At 44.1% G+C, this 21,833-nt stretch overlaps 1 protein-coding gene across 3 annotated transcripts in view; it reads right to left on the bottom strand.

Annotated features, from left to right (window-relative positions):
• DGKD (diacylglycerol kinase delta) overlaps positions 1 to 21,833 on the bottom strand; it is a 59,339-nt gene that overhangs the window by 11,241 nt on the left and 26,265 nt on the right. For all 3 annotated transcript variants that reach the window (XM_019542894.1, XM_019542893.1, XM_019542895.1), the window contains 15 exons: positions 20,722 to 20,884; positions 18,490 to 18,598; positions 17,519 to 17,658; positions 15,991 to 16,075; positions 15,219 to 15,313; positions 15,033 to 15,132; positions 14,595 to 14,868; positions 12,322 to 12,483; positions 11,333 to 11,461; positions 10,044 to 10,140; positions 7,736 to 7,846; positions 6,726 to 6,822; positions 5,387 to 5,494; positions 4,361 to 4,474; positions 3,264 to 3,398 (listed from right to left, as the gene is read on the bottom strand). In XM_019542894.1, the coding sequence (XP_019398439.1) occupies positions 3,264 to 3,398; positions 4,361 to 4,474; positions 5,387 to 5,494; positions 6,726 to 6,822; positions 7,736 to 7,846; positions 10,044 to 10,140; positions 11,333 to 11,461; positions 12,322 to 12,483; positions 14,595 to 14,868; positions 15,033 to 15,132; positions 15,219 to 15,313; positions 15,991 to 16,075; positions 17,519 to 17,658; positions 18,490 to 18,598; positions 20,722 to 20,884 (1,919 nt within the window). The remainder of the gene's footprint in view (positions 1 to 3,263; positions 3,399 to 4,360; positions 4,475 to 5,386; positions 5,495 to 6,725; positions 6,823 to 7,735; positions 7,847 to 10,043; positions 10,141 to 11,332; positions 11,462 to 12,321; positions 12,484 to 14,594; positions 14,869 to 15,032; positions 15,133 to 15,218; positions 15,314 to 15,990; positions 16,076 to 17,518; positions 17,659 to 18,489; positions 18,599 to 20,721; positions 20,885 to 21,833) is intronic.

Below are 21,833 nucleotides of genomic sequence, written 5' to 3'. Positions count from 1 at the left end.
TGGTGCAAATGCAAAGGGGCCCAAAGTAGGGCACAGTAGGAGATAGACTGGGTCACAGTTTGAGGTCCACGAATAGAGAGAGACTGGAAGCTAGCGGAAGTGGGAGAGAGGGCAATGGTACTGCCACCTAGGATAGAAACTGGGACTGACTTGGCAAACAGAGCAGGAACTGGGAAGGGAAAAATGGAGAGGTGGGACTGAGAGCCAGAGGAAGATAAGGAAGAGTGAAATCAATTGAGGAGCTGCAAGGCAGAATTAAAACACCTGGGTAGGACGCTGAGACTGAACGAGGCCAGGATGGATACTGAGACCCACTGATCATGTGGAACAAGGGCAGGAGGGACAACTGGAAACCAGGAGGGAAGGAAAGATTGGATGTGAACCGAGGAACAGGAGGAGAGAACACAGGACTACTTGGGCAGGAGGCTGGGGATGCCTAGGGAAATTGGGAATGGCTGGTCAATGGGACTGTGACTGGCTTGAGGAGTCTGGAGGGGTGAGATATGTTGCCGCAAGAGAAGGAGAATGTGACTAAGTGAAGAGGGACATCCCCTGGGATGGGCATCCAGGGTCACGAAGTGCCAGGACTGGAAAGGGGACAGATTGGAAAGGACGGGGGGTGAGGGGGAAGAGTCAGAACATTCCTCAGGAGCAGGAGTGTCAAATGTGCAGCCCAGCTCATGGGGCTCCCAGAGAAGACTGGAATCTGAGGGCAGAGCTAAAAGGGAAGGGCCTGATGCCAGTTTCCAAGCAATGGAGCCCCAATGGGCACACGTGCTGGCAACAGGGGGCTGTGTTAAACTCCCATGCCACTGGTGCTGCCAGATCCAGATGTGTCCCGGGAGGCTCCCTGCAGTTCGGATCCAGGCCAGTCACACATGAGTTTGACATCCCTACTCCAGAGCCTTGAATGGAACCCAAGATCTCTTTTGCTTGATAGTATCTGTGAAAAACAATGGCAAAACATCCCATCCCCTCTAGTGCTGGTCCACAAAAAGGTTGACAGCCTGTCCCTGTGATCAGCCTACTGTGTTAGAAGAGTGTATATGGTGGGAGCTGGGATCTAAACATTCTAACTTTGCTGACAACCCTAGCAGGTATCCAGGAAGTGACATGCCATGGAATTGCTGCTTTTTCCAGATCGGTTAAAAAAAAAAAAAATCCTGAGAATATTGTGCACACAACAGCATGTAAAAAGAACATTATTAAGCTTGCTTAGTCAGTCAAAATTAGGAAATTCCAGAGTGAAGGTCTCCTGTATAGTTTTGACTAAGTCATCCTGCGGTGAGCTTTATAAAAAAGCCTTTGACCGCACAGCCACATGCTATCGTTTCCATAAGATCTCTGCCTCATTTAGTGCACAGGAGGAACCATGCTGTGGATTATTAATCAGGGCTGTATAGTAGAGACTCACATACACAGGACCTGCTTCATTTGCTGAGGAAGGTGGAAAGGCAGGTAGTGAATGAGAGTTGGGGACCTCAGGAAAGGAAAGGCTGCCCTGAAGAATTCCTTTGCTACAGAACTCCAGAGTGGCACTTAAGCTGAATTTTCAAAGATGGTCACTAATTACATATTCTTCATGTGTTGGGCACCCAGCTTGAGCCCCTGGGGTCTGTCTGTTGATATGCTGAAAACTCGCTGCTGCAGCTGAAAACTTGCCCTGTTGGAGCCGTGCTTTGAATGTGTAAAGTACTACACAGTGTTACATATGGTCAAAAATGAGAACCTTGATGTGTCCAATAGGGAATCCAAAATCGGTTATCCTTTTGACCTTGATCTCTCTGTGCCTCAGTCCCCCTCTACTGGATGAGGACAATGCACCTTCCCCTCATGGGGCTGTTGTGAAAACAGACAACCATTCATGACTGTAAGACATTCAGGTGCTTGAATGTTGGGCACTGTGGAAATGCTATGAGGAAAGTCACTGCTTTGCCTTCAGAGCCTGCAGCAAACTAAGGGTTGAACACCCCACTGCTTTCATAGACCCAAGCTCATAGCATGTCAGGGCCCTTTCACACACTACCCATATGCCCCTAACCCTGCGCTCACCCTCATGCCAAGGGCTCTTTAAGCTTCCTGCACTGCTCCCATGCATGTCATGAGTTTAGTTTCCATAGTGTCCTAGCTCCCAAGATGTAAAAGGCTCTGTGCTCTCCTTCCCTGCATACCCGGTCCCCTATTCTCTTCTCAATGCCATAGATTATGTGCTACCTCTTTCCCCCTTATACCCATGCTCACTTCCCTCTCCTCTCTCATGCCAGTATCCCCTACTCTCCTCCAGTGCCAGGACTTTTTGAGCACCCCCATCCCATTCTTTCCCACCATGGCAAGTACTCTGATACATGCCGTCTTCCCATCATACCACCATCTTCCCATTCTCCTTGCCATGGCAGAGGCTGTGTCCTTCTCTCTTCTCTTCCTCTCCATACCAGGGTGATTCATTCTCTCCTTCCCAGTGCAGGGGCTCTGCATGTCCCCAGTCTCACTTAACCTCCGTTCCTCCTGCCACCCTCACTATTCCTGTTTCTTTGCTCTGCAGTGCGGAGATAAGCCACATAGGACAACAACATCTTATGTGTCAGCTGACAAGGAGGAATGGCATTATGCTCAACTAGGTCTTTGATTTGTAGACAATTACAGAGCTGGCAGAAGCTGGTGGGTCAGCTAACAAAATGCAAGGGGCCCTGTTTATCTGCTATGTCCTTCTTGGGTTTTCCAGTGTTCACCAGTCAGTGCAGTTCTGTCCTGTAATGTCTAGAACATTCCCTGAGATACTGGAAGCAAGCAGACATGGCATTCTAAAGCTATGAGGGAGACAGACATGCATGTGCATGCACACAACTGGGATGGGCACAGGATCTCATTTTACTTGGTCAATAAGACATAGGCCACACATTGAACACGAAGGAGAAATCAAAATATTGACCAGTTGATTGTTAACTGAACAAAATCCATCCACAGCACTGAATGAGGCGGGGATCCTGTGGAAAAAACAGTACGTCAGCATGTAGGTAAAGGCTGTATCCTAACGTATATGCCCAAGGGAGCCAAATAAATGGTTGCACAGGCAACCCTGATCTTGGCATTTTGTATGTTTTAAATGCCATCTTAATAATGTTCCTTTACCAGCTGCTAAGTCCCTAATGGAAAATGCTATACATCCCATGTAGTTTCCATATAGAGTCTATGAGGATATTGCCCCCTCATATATGATTTTAAAGCATGTGTCTAGTATTAGTATATCAGAGGATTACTCTTACCCTGTCTCTGGTAAGTGTCTGTGCCCTGTTCTTATGAACAATCCAAATATACCCAGGAGGCTGAATCCAGGCTTCTCCATCCACTTGGACAGGTACTCCCTCATCTCCTAGGATCGCTATCTTAACCGTCCGACACTGCAAGACATGAATAGCGAGTTAAATGGGCCGTGAAATAAATTTACCAAAAAATGTTCTGCTTGTTTCCTTTGAAAATGTTTCCCTGCATCCAGTTATAAGTATTGCTGTACCATCACATTTTCCTACATGCTTCCTTCCGTGTCAGGTAGATTGTCTGTATCTATCTTTTGGGATATAACTGAGCCAAAGGTTATGACCAGATCTCTAATTATGAGTTGTTGTATCAAAGGAACCTAAGGAAAAGGGACAAGACAAAACCACTAAGGTTCTCTTGCCAACTGTGTTACTAGAGCAAAAATAATTGCCGCTCTTAAACATGGAAGTGGGATGGGCATCCAAGGTGTTGTTGTCTGCCAGTAATGGGAAAATCAGCACCACAGTAATGATGGTATCTCAGGTGGATGGGCCATTAACTAGGTGAATTCTGGCTGCTCCCACAAGGAAAGAATTTTCTGGAGAATTCTGAGACTTCAACAAAGTGAATAAGTCTGGTGGAGGTCTGGTTTTGGAGGTGTTTAGGAGCTTTGGAACAACCCAGGCCTTGGTTGAGTGTAGGTCCACAGTGGTCAATGGCTGGAAGACTCAGCCAGAAGGCTAAAGACTGGAAACTCTAACAGGACTCTGGAGGATGGCATTGTAGTCATGAAAGAGGGTGAGAAATTTGAACTGGGTTTTGTGTATTCTGCCTTCAAACTACACAGTCAGTTTTTCGTATAATCTTTTCCTCCTGTAGAATAAATCCTTTTGTTGCTCTGTTACCTTACTGTTAAGCCCTCATCCCTGCAAACCCTGGCACTATTGCCAGAATACAGACTGAGAAAGCCATAAAGCTTTGATTTCTATGGCCTTTTGGGACAGAGCAAGAAGACCAGTCACAGACTTTAGCATTCAAAGCAAGCATTGATAGGGTAGAAAACAGTACAATGTTGGTCAAGGAGGTCACAAAAGCATCTGGATACCTGTGCAATCCGGTGATGCTGTAGGTTAATCACTCGTGACACAGCCATCTGCATGCTACCGAACACGGCTACCACCTCTAAGATCTTGTCATCAAAGGAGGGGGCTGTAAATGTCTAGTGGGAGAGAGAATTCAGGTCACATACTGCTCTGTGACAACTTCCTTTCCCTTTCATGGATGGAGATTTGACCCTGACCTTTCACTATCACTATTTATTCTCTGTAAAATTAGCAATGATGCTACAAACAGGAGTTCTGCAGTCATCTAGGTGTGAGAAAAAGCAGCCTCAATATCCACAGTGGCCTTTCAACAGTAGCTAAAGTATAACTCAGGTACATAAAGCCTCTGAGCAGCAAGAAAGGTGCTCCTCCTGAGACTCGATATTTTCCAGTACCTGACATAAAGAAAATGTCTGTAGACCTGATCTAATGGCTCCTCTCGGCCTCAGTTGGCTTTATCTCAGGGACTCACAGGGTAGAGGAATTGTACATGGGTAATATAGGTAACTCCTGCTTAATGCTATTTCGCTTAGTGATATTTTGCTATAATGCTCGTTTTATATTGATACCTGATTTCACTTAGTGCTCAGTGAGTTTTGTTATAATGCTTACGGGCTTGCAGCCTCTTTGTACAATTTAGCGCCAGTTTGTTTGTGTCACCATCTTGGTACATCAAAAACTTCTGCTTTCACTTAATGCTATTCTGCTTAACGCTCGGTTCTTCAGGAACCAATTTAAGAACACTAAGCAGGGGCTGCCTGTATCGTGGACCTCATGTAAAGCATTCTACCAAAGGCAAAAGGCTCCAGTATGACCAAGCTCCTGTACAATTCACTGCTGATCCTTGTGGAGAACACATTACTGAAGTCTGGCTTCTGAATATGCATCCATTTAATAGAGAAACCTGTCAGAGATGCCTCCAGATATACCCTTTCCAAGCATCTTGTCTCAGGAGCAACTGGTGCATAAATAGGAGATAGTAACAAAGTTTCTTGTTTTCTGATTTACCAGTTTCTAGGAATACTCACATCATCTTCCTTGGTGCCTCCCCAGAAATTGGTGCCTCCTGCATAGCTAGGGATGTTAAGTACAGCAATTCCCTGAAGACTGGGCAAAGGGATAGGACGTCCGTCACACTATTCACAAGAGAAGACACTATTAGGTTTAACAGCACAATGATTGCAGTAACAATTTTAAAACCTTTTCATGAGCAGTCTGTAACTGCTAGTCATACCAATAAGAACAGAATTTTTCTAGAACACACTCTTTCTGGCCTGGCACTGAAGTATGCTTTCAGCAACAATTTCTAGGAATATTAGGTCTTCTCTACATTGATAATTACATCATGCTGTAACAGAAACAGGTGCTCCATATGCTGAACAGATGTTTCTGAAGCTACTTTGTGTTGCTCTGCAGAATCTTGGTTGTTCTTTAAACACAGAAGTCATTATTATCTAATTGCTATGTGTGTAAAAGTAAAAGCATAAGCAATGCAGTTATGAGTCCACAGAGAGCCTGGAACTATCAGTTTGGGGGTGGTGTGAGCCCATTCATCTTTGCATGATGTTAGTTCAGATATCCACAGATGACAGTTTAGTTATCAATACTGTTAACTATTTTATTCCTCAGGTACAAAAGGAGAGGAAGGGCATCATTTCCTGTACGTGGATGCTCATTTTGCTCTCACTAGTAGACTCTGTTTGGGAGATGCTACTATATTTAACTTTTCCTCAATCAAACATGGGAAAAGTGTAGCAGGGCTCCTAGGTTCAGTCAAGTTGCTCGAAAAAGAAGCCAAACAATGTCATGGGCACATTTTGAACATCTGCACAATCTGCTGTGAGTGGTGTTTTATTTTGTTGGCTCACCTGAGTGCAGCCTGCTTTGTGTGTGGAAGAACACCACTGTGCCCTCTAATTTGATCTCTATAAAATGTGTTTGAACCAATATGATGTTAACAAGTTAAGAGTTACTGTGTGTACAAGACACACAGTGTTAAACAAGACAGTTCCTTTCTATGCTGAGTGCCAAGTCATGCTTAAAATTATGCCAGCATACACAATTCTACTCTGATGTAATTTCCTAGCAAACACAAAGGCTCTGTTTTAGGTAACAGAAGTGTTTTCATTATACAAGCAGAGGCATTGGGATATGTTAATACAGTCAGGAAGTCAGAAGGACTGAAATCAGGAAGTTTTCTCTGGAACTATCATGGTGAGGTCAGGTGCAAAGGGACCGAAGCAGACATATACAGAGATTTACTTTCCGTTGAAAGGTGAATAAAAATCACCCCAGGCCCAAAGCAGAGGTGACTGGGGTGGGTCTGAGAGGGAGATTCACTCATGCATGTACATTTCAACTCCTCACCTCCAGCAAGACCTTCTGCTCCAGGTTCTTGTATGTTCTGTGTAACAGTTCCTTGGTCCCCAGCACTCCATACCACATCATGTTTTTAGTGCGACTTCTAAGAAGGGCAAACAAAAGAACAAGAGATACAACAGTCAGCACAAGGCATTGTCATTTACTTTCATAGTGAGAGAAAAGGCCAGTGAAATTATATGGCTTATCTCTTAAGAGTCCTTCCCTTCCAGAAAGGACAAGCACCGGCAGTGGTCATCCCTTGTACGCTAAATAGAGACTGGCCTCAAAAAAATTAGAGAAGATCCAATAACAGAAGCTCAAACAGATCTGCAGATACTCCCAATGGGGAGTTATTTGTGTCACTGAACAAAAGCTGCTGCTGAATGTTGCCCAGAGAGTGAATACCTTAGCTTCAGCTTGTTTGAAGGAATCTGTCTCTCTACAGCAGGGGTAGGCAACCCTTGGCACATGCATCAGAGTGTGTCACACAAATACATTTTGCTTGGCATGTGTGCCTCAGGTCAGATGGCAGGTTGTGGGCGTTTTTGGTACTCTGCCCAAAAACGCTGCCAACCCCTGCTCTACAGGTATCTGAAGAACTGTAGGGCTCACCAGCAGGATTAAATAAGGGGAGGGAACAAATACCAGCTTTCAGGGTATTTGGAGTTGGGAGACAATTCTTTTGTAGCTAGAAAGCAGCCATACCAGAAATTCTGCTACTGAGGTCATTAAGTAAATGGAACCATGGCATCAAACCCATATCACAGGTAGTTAACTCAGATATCCTAAGCTAGCCATGCTGTGTTCAATCAGAAAGTAATCTCTTTCACCTGCTATCATTTCTTCCTAGAGAAGAACCAAGCAATCAAGGTGATGGATGATGTAGCAATGGTGGTTTCAGATGACCAGTTCCAAGTTTCCGCACAAAATTACAAACTAAGATCAGTCACTTCTGAGGTAGCCACTACCATCTCTACAGACCCAAAAGCCACCCGACTCTGAACTAGCTGGCCTACCTGCACTTCTCTGGGTGCTCGTCACGTTTGTTGTTGAAGTCCAGAGAGATCTTTGCATCCAGTCCAATTCCAAAATAATTATTCATGACACACTTCTCTGTGTAACATTCCCTGCCAAGAAAGAGAAAACAGTCTGTTTAAAGTGACACACTTTATGAATCTTACAGGCCCCTCTTGGCCACTCCACATCTCCCAGGTGTAGAAGGGTGAAAGAAGGGTGGCTGCTGAATGCCAGCAGGCCTGCTCATGCTCTGCCAATTCTGCATGGACCTCCTACTAACAAACTCCACTATAGAATTTCAGCAGAATCTACCTCACTGAGCCCAAGAAAGAGGTGTCTAAGATTTATTAGGCCAAAAGGTACATTTCTAGACCTTGTGGCTGCACAGAACATTTAACAAGGGTGAATGTACTGAAAGGTGCCCTTATACCACATGCCCTCCACAGCTGCTCCCCATCTGCTTGTGCCAGCTTCTGGAAATGAAGCGGTGTAGCTACATTATAGAAGCCTTGACCAAAGGCTTGGCATTCCCTCTGGGCTTTGTTTAAGGCAAACTTATTGGTGTGTGCTCAAGGTTGCTCTAAAGCAGTTACATTCCCTCATTAGTACTGCCTCATTCCCAGCATCTGGCACACATGGAATGGGAACAAAAGGACAAAGCCTGCACCCAGCAGTGTTCCCAAGCATGGAACAGGCCAGTGCAGACCTGCAGTAAGTGACAAAGGGACATATGCTCATCTCAGAAGGATGGTGATTCAAATGTCAATAGAAACATCCTGCTGATAAGTCTCTCATGCTCCCAGCCAGACTCTCTCGTTTCTTCACCTACTGTGTAACCACTCACAGTCAACACAGAAAAACCACAGCACACCAAAACAGAAAATTCAGGAGGAGAATAAAGAAATATGTGATGGAGATAACACACCAGCCACATTTTTCACCGCTGAGTCAAGATTAAAATACCATGTTTGAATTTTCACAGAATTTATAGCTTGCTGGAGAATCCAGGCGACCTTCCTGAAGTACTAAGGTCTAGTTTACTGACAACCATAGATGCCTATACGGCAGGCCAGAAGGGGGTGCTCAGGAGATGAGCTGCCCACTTCATTGTACTTGACAAAACCAAGCTTTGGATGCCACCCTCGGGGAGCTAACTTCTGGCCACGCCCCTTCCTGGAGCACAGCCACCAGCCTGGTGTAACCGCTGCCACCACCTGAGCTCCGGTCTCTGTTACAGCTCTGTGCTGCTTGCGGTACACGGGCCTTGTAGACCTATGGGTTACTTAGCCCCAGCAGGATATACCTGGGTGGTTCTTATAGCTGGAAGCATAGAAAGTAGCCTCCCTTAGTCAGCTGAGCAATGGGAGCAAAAAGGCTTGCCCAATCCCTCTCAAACATTTACTGCCAGGCTTGCTATGATAGGTAGCTTGATTGCTTAGAGAGGGAAGGCATGGGAAGGAATATAAAACAAAAAAGAATTCTGAAAGAAAGCCTCAAGCAAAACAGTATAAGGGGCTCGCTGGCCCTTGTAGTCCGTGCCTAGAACACTTAGATTTAAGTTACTGGCTACAATTCAGGTAAGTTACTCACAGCAATGTCCACAGGATTCTGGAGGTACATGGCTTGATTCTGTGTCCAGAAGATGTCCACCCCCCCACCCCCTGACATGGAGGGACCCTCTTAAATAGCCCTACTGATCTCATCACCACAACCCAGTCAGGGACAGGTGTTATTTGAAGCAGACCAATCCATTTGAAAAACATCAGCATTACCTACTGGAGTGACATTGGATTAAGCCTAGCCCCCATGTCATGTGGTCAGAACTCAGAACAATGGAGGGGCTAGATCCACCCCCTTCCATCTGAGCCAGGTCATATGCAGCAACCTGGCTGCCAAGGCAACCAGGTTGACAGACATGTGAAAAGCCAGAGAAAAAGAAAAAGAAAAGAAAAAAAAACCTACGTGGGGGAGCAGAGCCATAGGCCCTAGAATTTTTTTGTCACACCCTACGTGAAGAAAACTTCTGTATATCCATTGGCTTTGAAGAGAAGCTTAATCTGAGTTACCGTCTCTCAACAGGAGACTCGTATTTTCTCTACTGAGTCAGACTCCTCAACCCTATTTAACTAAGCAGCTTGTTTCCCACGTTGGCATTCTGCACAGGAGAGTTTATGTATATCTCTTCTTCTCAGGATTGCTGTGGTCCCTTATTTATCTCTTGGCATCAACCCACCCCTCATCACAGTTTATTGACCCTGAAGTTCACCAAGAACCAGCCATTCCCTTTAAGTTTCTCCATATACTCACAGGTTTTCTGGCTCAGAGTTAAATGGACCTGCATTGATCAATAATCGCGTGATGACAGAACTGCCAGGCAGAGAACCAGACATACCAGCTCGAATATCTATAGGGAAAGAAGGGAGAATAACATATAAGGTATCTCATAGAATGTATTAAATAGGGGAGGCCAGAATGGGTTAATGAAAAAGAACTGATATTTTACTACCAGAGGCACCAGGACATGGTTGAGACATGAACTGCAACCTACACTGCCATCTTACAATGGAAAAACAAAATGTCTGGCACCTGCTAAATAAATCATGCAACTGAATCCTAAACAGGATTAGGATACCATTCTTTGAGAGGAAAGTGACAAAGAAAAAAAAAATCTTTATGTTTCTATTTGGAAAGGACCCAGCAAGGAGGAGAAAACATTCTCCAACATGGCCAGAGTCTGTAGCTGAGTTCTTTGCCGTAGCAAAGGGTCATAGGTTTGGGAGAAAAGGGCTATGTGCATAAGCACCAGGAACAAGGCAGTAATAAAAAGCTGATATGTTAGGGAAATGGAAGACTGAACTAAATTTATTGAAGTGGCTCTTTTTTGATCATGGAGAGGCAGGGGGAAAGACTGAGCAGTCTCTGCTTTGGCTACAACGAAGGGACAAAAGAGGGGTTTTAAGGCTGCACCTCACATCAAGCAATGCCAGGCATTTTCAGGGAGGATGTAAAACCAACTATCCCTAGACACAACACAGAGCAATTCACACAAACAAGTAAGGACTGTTGTTCACAAGGGCAAAACACTCAGAGGATAGATACCAACATTTCTACAACAGAAACAGAGATGGGAACAAAACAAGCTGAGAGCACCAACAGTGGCTTCAACCTTGCCTTGGGAAGGCCACCTGTCACTCGTGGGCCTTTCTTGAATTCAGTCTATAGCACTGCATGAAGAGTTCTACAGTGCCAGACAGATGTATCAACTACATGTTAAGCAAATGTCAAGCATTTTAAATTTGTGCAATTCATTTCCTCTTTTTACTGCATCCATATAACTCCCTATTAGTCTCAGACAGAAGATGGGGGTGATTATAGTCTTTCCTAATCCTCTGACAATGCCTTTGCTGTTCTCCAACGCAGTGGAAAATTATCTGTGAAAAGATTCCTCTGCAGCTCGGCTTAGGCAATGGGCGCTCTTCATGAATAGATACCGTGAAGAACTGCTGCATGCTTTCAGCTGGAGACTTGAGACTATGCTGTTATCACCCCTAGCCCAGTTGGCTGCCTGAGTGGGAAGGGGTGGATATTACACTCACGTGGGTAGAGGATCTTTGTGTTCAGCATTGGCAGGTTGTCCCGGTTTCCTGTCTGGGGAGGAAGAGATGCAGAGCTGCCAAGCGACAAACTTCCTTTGTTTATTAGTCTTTCACAGGGAGACTTACACACTATAAAATACAAAACAAACATTGCTATTGACAAACAGTATGCATTACTCAAAACAACCCCATAACCACACTGCGCAGGCAGCAAGGAGTAGAGGACACACACTAACTTAGGAATCACCACCATCATCCACACATCCTTGACAATATAAAGCAATGAGCTGGAATCAACCACGAAGCAACAGAGGTGTTTTTGTTGGCACAGACACAAACTGAAGGCACAAAAATACCTTAAACTAGTATCAGAAATGGAGAGGGAAGGGTCTTGTGTCAGAAAAGAGCAACACAGGATTGCACTAAATCTAGTCTCCTGCAACCACAAACAATCATCTTGGGCATCTGTCTCCCAGAATCAGTTAAGTTCCAAATATACTTGTAGTGAACTGGGCTTTCTAACAGCTTCCTCATTTAACAGTGATTACAGCAAACTGACCTCTTGCTCCATTATCTGAACAGGAAGGGGAGGGCCCAGAAAGAAAATGTCAGGGGATCAGTGGACTGAAAGACATCTAGAAGTATCTGAGATTATGGGCTTTGCTGGCAACTGAGGGAACTGCGACATCTGACTGCTGCTGTCATGAAAGGCCTATCAAGTTCCTTGGTCCCTGATACTGTATGCAGAGGTCCTGACCCAACCTTCCAAGGTAGGGTAAAAGGATTCCAGGAAAAAGGCTGTATTAAAAGGGGACTGAGTACACAGAATTATATTCAAGGAATTTAATCGGATGAGAGGGAGCTATTGTTCCGACCAGGCTGAAGGAACCAACTTTGGAAAGGGACAAGCACAGAAATAGCCTAACATAACTAAGAAAAGCAAAATCCCAGTTTGTGGAAATGCAAGACCCTGAGGCCATGAGCGGTACCTTTCCGATGGCTCCTCCCTTTGGAAATTCCATAGTTGCCACTTTGTGATGACTCTAGGGAGATTTTATCTTCATTCCTCAGCTCTTTTCCCTCCTCAGAGGTGGAAAGCCCAAGGATGAAGCCCTCCTGCTCTTGTGTCTGAGCGTTCTGCTCATCAACAGCTGGAGACACAGGGAGAGAAATCAAAGAGATGTCATAGACAGCTATGACCATAGAGCACGAAGGGATAGGGAAGGCTGAGAAATGCAACAAAACACAATACTGCATCCTGGAAACCAGCCAAAACACTGTCTCATCATCTTGAATGGGGTGACCCACACAGCCTTCTCCCGACAGTCTCTAAATAGAACCAACTGCTTCCCTAAGAAAGCAAACTAAATAAAAGACCAAAAAACAAACAAAAGAAACAAACAAAAAATGTACACACACAAAAAGGACAAAAACGTCTGATCTGCTTCCTATTCATGTCAATGACAATTCTCCCATGGACTTAAACAACTGTAGGGTACGACAAAGCTCCAAAGGTTCTGAATTAATCTGTCAATGACTGGTAATGACAATTAAAACTTTCCCATGCCCTTTATATTGGCTTATCCCTGAGCCAGAGGACTCAGTTTTGGGATGAGGGTCACCAGACCTAATCATTTTCTTGGCTTCTCTGCTGAAACTATAAATAAAAAGACCATGATGGACTGTAATTTTTCCCATGCAACTTTAAATGTTAGCTATAAAGGTAAGTAGTTTTTTAAAGGATTAATTTCTCCTTTGAGCCACATACAATATATAAAGGATAAACTTTATTTGCATGAGGTGTTACTTGGAATTGTTAACCAAGCAGATACAAACTACACAACAGGAAAACAAGAAAACAATACAGTAAGTCAGGGGTGTTAAAATTATAGCTCATGGGCCAAATCTGGCTCACAGAGCCATGTCATGTGGTCCACAGGGCTCATAAAGGGGCCAGAAATTCAGGATTAGGGCAAGTGGAGACAGGGCCTGCTGCCAAAATCTAAGATATGAAGCCCCGCTGGTGAGGTGTGTTGGCAGAAGGGGGTGAGTGACAACTGCATTAACCCCTGCAGCCACTGATGTGTCCAGATTTGGCCTGCCAGAAGCCCCATGGTCTGGATCTGGCCTGGGAAGGAGGAGGGGGCAAGGTGAATATGACACCCCTGCAACAAGTCATCTGAAACACTGGAGGAAAGACAAAGTTTGTGCAAATCTATAAAAAGGAAGGAAGGGATAGAGACGTGTATATTTTGGAAATGAAACAGTTCAGAGAACTTAAATCAAGTATGTTTGAAATGTAATTGTAGTTTGTCCAAGGGATGGTGAAATCAAGTACACGTGTACTGCCTCAAGAAATCTAAACATCCTGTGTGTGTAATCAAGAGGTCTCTTCCATCACAGGCACAACTTCTCACAGCTGTGGGAACACGAGACTGAATTGAATATCATTGGGATGCTATAAATCCAAGGAACCTGAGCCCTAACTTCAGTTTTAATTTAAAGTTGCTTTCCAAGGGGGCTTGCTTGTTTGGGTGCATGTGGACCTTACACATCCTTTTGAAGTTTGTGTATCCATTTCCTTTCTGTAATATGCAAATAAATACTTCCTTGGTTTTAAAGCAGTGATTCTCAACCAGGGTGTGGGCTGCCATACAATTTTAGCACTCTTAAGTGTGCAAACTCCTACAGATGATTCACAAGATAAACCCAGAGATTTCAACCAGGAATTCACAAAACCAAAAACTCTTTGATCTGTCGTGTTCTGAGTTGTCTGCAACAGAAAATTTGCTTTATTATTTTTCTGTAATAATAAAAAAAATAAAGGAGTGAAAGCTGAGAGCTGGCATTTTCAGAGGAGGGGCTTGAGTCTAACAAGATTAAGAAACACTGGTTTAAAGTTAAACTGCACTCAGGTTTCTAACCAACAAGGATGGGGTGGGATTTCTTGGCTGATGCCTTTTGAAGGAAATGAAACTACACTGAGGGGGAGACAGAGAGATGTGAAGAGCATCCCTTATCTAGAAGGAGTTAGACTGAGAATAGTGATTCACACCAGCCACTAACAGCCATTAGTTGGTAATGACATTCAATTGGATGAAAGATGGAAGCAGAAGGTCTGTCTATTCAAGAGATAACCTTCCTCATGTAGGGAAGGGCATGCAGGCTCACTGGAAGATGTTCCTCTAAATCAGGAATCCTGGTTCCCTCTGGAGCAAAAGTAAGGTACATTTCCACACGCAAAAATGTTGCGAGGAGCTACCTTTCTCTGCATGCTCAATGATTTGCCGAATGGCTTTCTTCAAGCTGTTAGCTCTCAACATTAGCTGCTCCCGGGGCCGGAATATCTGGGGTCTGGCAGTGCACGATGATCCCATTGAGCGGTCACTAGAAGAATCACAGGCGCTGCCAGATCCATCACCATCTTCTGTCTCCTCTGCTATGGTGGGAGGTGGGTTTGGAAGAGACGAAGAGGCTTGTGATTCATCGTTCAGTGTCTTCAAAAGGGAGTCCAGCTTCTCTTTCAGGACAGAGCACTGCAAGTGAAAGCAAAAGGTTTGAACAGTACCATAGCAGTGGAAACAAGAAGCCCAGCTACTACCTGCTGTGTGCTGTTTCACTGACACACACCTGCCAGCTGACAGCAGAGCTATTTTCTTTCATTGCTTTCTGCATCTAAAGTGCTCTTTTGCCAACATACCTTCCTGGCCATGACCTCCGACTCCTCTGAATTTTCTGTTGCTTTTTCATAAGCCTTCCCTACTCGAGCCACAAAATCCTTTACTGTCTCGCAAAGCACCCTAGGCAAAGAATGTATAGTCATACACAGATTTCTCCTTGATTCTCAACATGACTGTCCCCCTCTGGTACTGCTGAAAGTACTCACTTGGCAGAGGAGATGACCACAGAATGTTGGTCAGAAGTCAAGATTTTGGACAAATGAGCAGCCACAGAGTCTTCATAGAAGAGAATCTTCTGTACCTGGTGACATGCAGAAATAAACTATTGATCACTGTTTTCCAGGTTACATGTAGGTCCACGGTATATGGATAATTACAAGATGCTACATTGTATTGGTGTACCTGAATTCCACAAAGCAAAAGTGCAACACCATGGTTTCTATTTACTCTCTGATTCCACAGGGGAGCCCCATGCTAAAGAATCCACCTGTCACTCCAGACCTATGTCTTATCAGGGAACTAATTCTGATCCTAAAGCTGCCAAAAACATACAGCACAGAGTCTTAGAAATATTTATCTGGGATAAAACTTTTTAAAAGACTTTTGAATGCTATGCTATGCAGCCCCACCAGCATTCTGCCTTACTGGATAAATACAGAAAAGCTAATCACCCACCCACCAACGCAACCCATCCACTTCTACAGCTCTTTGCTCCATTGCACTGAAACTTCTTCCTCTCTGCATCACCCTACTGTGCTTAATTAGGAGTCTGTTTCTTTGGCAGCCTCATCCCCAGCCTTCTCTACTATGCCACATCCTGGTTTAGCACCCATAGCTCATTGCATGGTTGACACTTCATGTGCCTTCCATCTAAATTCTGTTTTCTTCTGCAGCCCCCAACCTTGTCTACCCTGGGCCAATCCTTTATTATAGAACCCCTTGCCGGTCCCACCCTGCCCTTCGAAACTGGCTATGTACCTCAGAATCCTCACTAAAATCTTCAGTGACGGTGGAGGTGGATGTCTGCCGTGGGAGTTTGGTTTCGTACACCATGATGCTCCACCTGTTGAAAAAGAACAACTGCAACTGTTACTATAAGGTTTAGGTCCTCCTCTATACAAATGGCTAAAGACTAAGACAGAATAAAAGAGCTTTTTCTGGAAGCTGTTTTTAAAGGAGTGCACAGAAGTGTAGTCAGAAAAACATCCTGCATCTCTGGATGTGTGTGTAGTCTGTAAAGGGGTTGAACTGTGGGGAAAGGAGAGGTACTTTGAGAACACCCTGCTTTTCACACCCACACTCTTCAAGGTATCTCTACTTGGCCTTCTCTAGAAAGACACTGCACACTTTTCCATGTCCAGAATGATAGCTGCTAAGTTACAAGTCCCAAAGGCAGATACAGTTGTGTTTTTTTAATGTTAGCTTGGTATAATAAGCATTAGAGGTGAAGAATGACATTCTGGCTTTCAGTTTTAATTTGTGTTTCTGACACAAAAGAACCACATCAAATCCCCAAGTAAAAGCTTTATGGAAAATCTGCAGACTGCAGAGTAGCCAAGTGAAATAGATGAGATCTGTGGAGCACTTTGGAGATTAGGGACCTTGCTGGTTTCATTATGCTGTCCAACTCCAATGTGGAGAAGGCTGCGAGTGAAGCACAGCACAGAAAACTGCTTGTACTCTGAATCAGCATGTACCAAGCTACTGTAAGCACAATAAAATGTAGTCTTCTGGAGAAATAAGATCAGTGCTGCAGCAAAAAGAGAAACTATTTTTTAATTATTACCTTCTTTTTGATAAATCAATACCCATGGAAGTGAGAACATAAAGCACTGATGACAGCCAGGCATGGGGCCTTTCCCCACATTTAGTTATGTCCCTGCACTTCACATTTTGACTTGTTAGACCTGCTATACTGAAGTACAAAGGATTCCTTGCAGGAAGCAGAAACAGCGCCCCATCTCTGAAACCACTTGCACCTGGACAAGACATAACACTCAAAACTGTACAGGAGGGAAGAGTTCTGCACAGGAATGAGGACAGACAGGATTACTGAACAGGGTCCTTCCAACATCTACTTCTACAGCTCTACAGCAGCCCCATGCCTCCTCTGAGCATCTATATTAAACCATGCAGCGGACTAGGACTACTTTGGAAACAAGTTCACTGAACGATAATCAGAGATGCATGGTATGTGTGTCACTGGATAGGAAGGAGAGGCTTCTCCCCAGCCAGGCATTCCAGTCAATTCTATATTGCATACTGCCCTCTGGAAATCACAAGGTCACACCTCTCTGCAGGGGAAATATTGAATTGCAAGATTCCCTTGCCATGAGAACAGGGGGCAGGAGGGCTGTAAATGGGAACTACTGGTAGAGCTGACAAGAGGTTCAGTATTCCAGCAGGAATCGTATGAACACCCTGGGAGGCTGCTCTCTTAGAACAGACCTTAGGTCAGGGTTTGGAGTCAGGGACTCAGATCGTCACGTCTTGAGCTGACACTCACCTGTCCAACATTTTGGTACTTGCTCTTTCCAGCTTCTCTAGGATCTGGGGGAGCTGGGTGTCATCATCACAAGCAGATCCCCATCCTAGCACGCGAGCAAGGTCATTTCCTGTACCCAGGGGGAGCACTCCCAACTGGCACTATACCAAGAGAGAAGGAGACTGATACAGACTTCCACAGGGGGAAAACATAAGCCAAGCGTAACACTGAAAAGAGCTTGACTGCTTCCCTGCATAGAGTAGTCACTGAGATACCAGATACTATCGTATGGTAAAGAGAGTGCAAGCATGGAGAACAGCCAGAGAACACACAGCAAGAGAGAAAACTTCCCTTCATGCTTTAAACGGTGAATGGAGAGTGAAGTAGATTTTGTTGACACTCCAGGCATTCCTGACCTATTTGCTTAAAAAAGCTTTCACCAGATGGCCAGAGTTCAGTATTTTTCTCTTGCCATCAGGTGGTGCTGTTACCTTTTGTATGGGAACCTCACAAGAGGCTCCAGGATCACAGTGCACTGAATTAACATAGCACATAAAACATTTTCACTCAAAGGCAGTATGTAGTTACTCCAGGCCTCAGAAAAACTGGTAACAAAAGAATTCACATCCTCCTCCTAAGATTGTTGGAGGGAATAAATCTGTGTGAGCACTTGGCTAGTCCAGTCCTACCCATCTCTGAACAGAAATCCATGCAGGGAATGGTATAGGAATGTGGGCTTAGGGGACACTCAGAACTACTTAAAAAACTGGTTCTTACAGGAGGAAATCATGTAGAAGCACTGGCTGTGAGCAGAAGTTCACAGTTACTGCAGTTCCTGTGACCTTCAGCAGAGGTTTACTGCAGTAGCACCAGCTATGGGAAGCTTTTAGCCACTTTGCTCTAGGCACAACTGCAAATTCAAAAATCCTTTCCATTCCTTCCTGTCTGCCCTTCTTCATTTTAACCCATGGACAAGCCCTTTGGGCAGGTACCTGTTTGTGAAGATTGAGGCTATCTATTTCAGAGAGTACCCATCCAACGCTTCCATCCCCACCACAAACCAGAATCCGGAAAGTGTCAAACTTCTGGAATAAACGTAAACTACAGAAGGAAAAAAGGAAGAAAAAATATGTGTTATTAACAAAACAGGAGTGACTAGCTATTTCAGTCTAGGTTACATACCTTGTTGGGTAGCTTTAAGTAGGCTCTGGTTTGGCAATGAACACAGGCCTTTGTTTGATTCTAGGTGACTTTGAACTCCTCATTGTAAAAGGAAATTATAAATACAGGTATGAGTAATTTACACACCTAATCACTGAAGAGACTAGAAAAATCCATACCAGGACATTCCACTTCTGAACAGGTGCATTTTAGTCTCAGAAAAGGAAACAAACATTTGGCAGCAAATTATCCACAGGATTATGTTTTGCAAACTGTTGGTGTGCAGTATAAATCTATCTGTCATGAAACAAAACTCTGAAGTCAACATCTCTGCTCCCAAAGCCATGCCAATTAAAGCAAGACTTCCAGAAGGGGGATTCTGTCGAGCCATTTAGCATGCAGATGCATGCTCTAAAAGGCTATTAAGCCTCACAGTGCTTAGTCCTTCTGTTGTAAATAGATGCTTTCTTACCTTGTCTGCTCTGCAAGCAGACAAACCACTCACCACCACAAGATGTGTGACCTTCCCCATTCATTGGGGCAAACTGAACCTTGTCCAGACTTAAAAGTGATTTCCCTTTATAGCTGTTAAAACCATGTTTCCTGCTGTAAAATGTCAAAGCTATTGCCTCACTAAACAGGCTTTGCTACAGCATTATATGAAAACCACAGTCACCTGAGAACTATAATTCTTTAAGCAATCACCAACACTGAAAAATGGCTATCATAAACAAGGATGTCATGTTGTGTGCAGTTTGATTCACATGAATGTAAAACAGCTTCATTATTATGGAGTGGCCTTTCTACCACCCCATCGTTTGTTTAGTTGCCTGTTCTTTTTAACAAAAAAGTCTATTTTGGAAATGTCCCATTGGGAAAACAAACAATACCACTTTTTACCTTCTCACTCTTAAAAGCCATTTTCCTTTGTATCATGGGTCCAAATGTTCAGGCAAAGAGAGGAAATAAATAGTACTGTTTAATGCCAAAACCTGTAACAAATTATCAAATACAACTTTTCCTTTAGTCAGGGTGCTACAGTTTTTAAGGTTCAGTGGACATGTCTACTCATTCATTAATGCACAGTCGTTATCGCACATTTAGTTTAGTACTTGCTTAATGAATTTAGTACTTGCTATAGTTACTGTGCAGTAGCGCTGGCACACGGTTTTTTCATGACAGTTACTGTGCAGTAGCCTATTAATTCTGTGCAGTAGCTTAACAGCATGTTTTTGACCAGCATGTTACTGTGCAGTGTTACTAGGTTACCGCACAGTAAGCATCTCCTGTAGATGTTCCTAGTATCTTACAATCTGCAACAGAGAGGAACAAATGTCTACGGTAGCTCTAATAATTCATAGGCTATTATATTTTTAAATGGTCACTGGTCCAGGACTGGAGACACTGCTGATCCCAGGACACAGAGTTGAATGTTTGAAATCCATGCTTTTATTCACACGTTTGGAGGAAAGAAAAAAAAAAAAAGACACTTGTGTTACGCTCCTTGCATTTAATGGCATCTGGCCATGCAAGAACTGCTCATATATTTGAGGTGATAGGAGCAGTCCTACGTAAAAAGTTTATGGACTGATGTGGACTGATTTCACTGTTAAATAAATACAGTAAAGGACCTTATTCTATGGCTCTTCTTTATAAATAGCTATTTCTCTATTGAAAGACCCAAGAGCCTTCTAAGATATTCATTTTTTTGCCACCATAAAAGTAGTAGCTGCACTTATGTTGAAATGGCTGTTATAAGCCTGTGTTCACAACTTGCTGAAAGATTCTCTTTTGGGACTGAAACTTTCCATCTTTGATATCGTCTCTGAAGAGAGATTCTGGAATCATAGGAAAACCCCCCAGCTGTTTTGCAGAGTTGAAAGTACCAACTTTTTCATTGTTAAGGTTTTTTGGGGAAACTTCCTCCAAATTCTGGATGTTTACAGTCCTCCATAAGAAGCAGGACCCTTCAGGGTGGGATGGGACAGATATTTAAAATCAAAGACTCAACCATGCTTGTCTCATCTACAAGGAGTTTGCTCAGCCAGAAAGTGTCTCCCTACCCAAGGTGAGGTCCTCCATTCATAAGGTCAAAAACCTGTGCCGGATTCAGCAGCTGTTTGAATCTTCGAAGGAACTTTACACCCTGGTTGTCTCCACTTTTTGAGTTGACAAAGACCAGCAAGGGGCTTGTGCAGGAAGGGGGACAAGTGGCTTTCCAGAATCCTAAGTGAGGGGGAAAGAATGCACAAGAGAAAACCGTACTATGGATAAGGCAAAGAAAGACAAATGACCTCCCACCCAACAGGCACAGTGCAGAAGAAATGAATGCTTTCCCTGACATACACATGGTAAGTGCCAAATGAGCACAGCACAAAATCCAACAGGAGCTGCTTCCTATACCTCCTAGTACCAAATGTCAGTTACCAACTAACCACCTGCTAGAATTTCCAGCTTTCCCACCTCCCCAAATTATTTCTGCCACCACTTACTCAGTCTGAGCAAAACCAAGCACAGTGTACCAAATCTTTCAGGGCAAAAGAAAATCAACCCAATGCAACACCAAATGGAATACCCAAGGAACACACTAATGATTGGCTTATTCATTGTCATATTTCAATAAAAACCTCCATGTCAGGATTTAATTGATTTGGGAGCAGAATTTAGTGCAGGGTCTTGGATTAAAAGAGATTTAGGATATGGGTACAAAAGCAGTTACCTTTACTCAGAACTGTCCAACTCAGGCTGCATAACACTTGCAAGGGGTTTCACAGTTTCATAGTTTATAGGGTTGGAAGGGACCTGAGCAGATCATTGAGTCTGACCCGCTGCCATGGCAGGAAAGAGTACTGGGGTCAAATGACCCCAGCAAGGTGTTCGTCTAGCCTGGTCTTAAAGACCACCAGGGTAGGGGCCAGCACCACTTCTCTTGGAAGTTGGTTCCAGATCCTAGCTGCCCTGAGAGTGAAGTAGCGTGCCTCCTGGTATCTAGCCTGAATTTATCCTATGCCAGCTTGTGACCGTTATACCTAGTCACTCCTGGCAGTGCTCGGGGGAACAGGGACTCCCCCAATGCCCGCTGGTCCCCTCTGACTAGTTTGTAACAGGCCACCAGGTCCCCCCTCAGCCTTCTCTTTTGGAGGCTGAACAGGTTCAGGTCCTGTAGCCTCTCCGC

The sequence above is a fragment of the Crocodylus porosus genome, unplaced genomic scaffold (assembly GCF_001723895.1).
Source record: "Crocodylus porosus isolate Cpor-Errol unplaced genomic scaffold, CroPor_comp1, whole genome shotgun sequence".
Classification (NCBI taxonomy): Eukaryota; Metazoa; Chordata; order Crocodylia; family Crocodylidae; genus Crocodylus; species Crocodylus porosus.
This window is presented reverse-complemented; position numbering and strand designations above follow the sequence as displayed.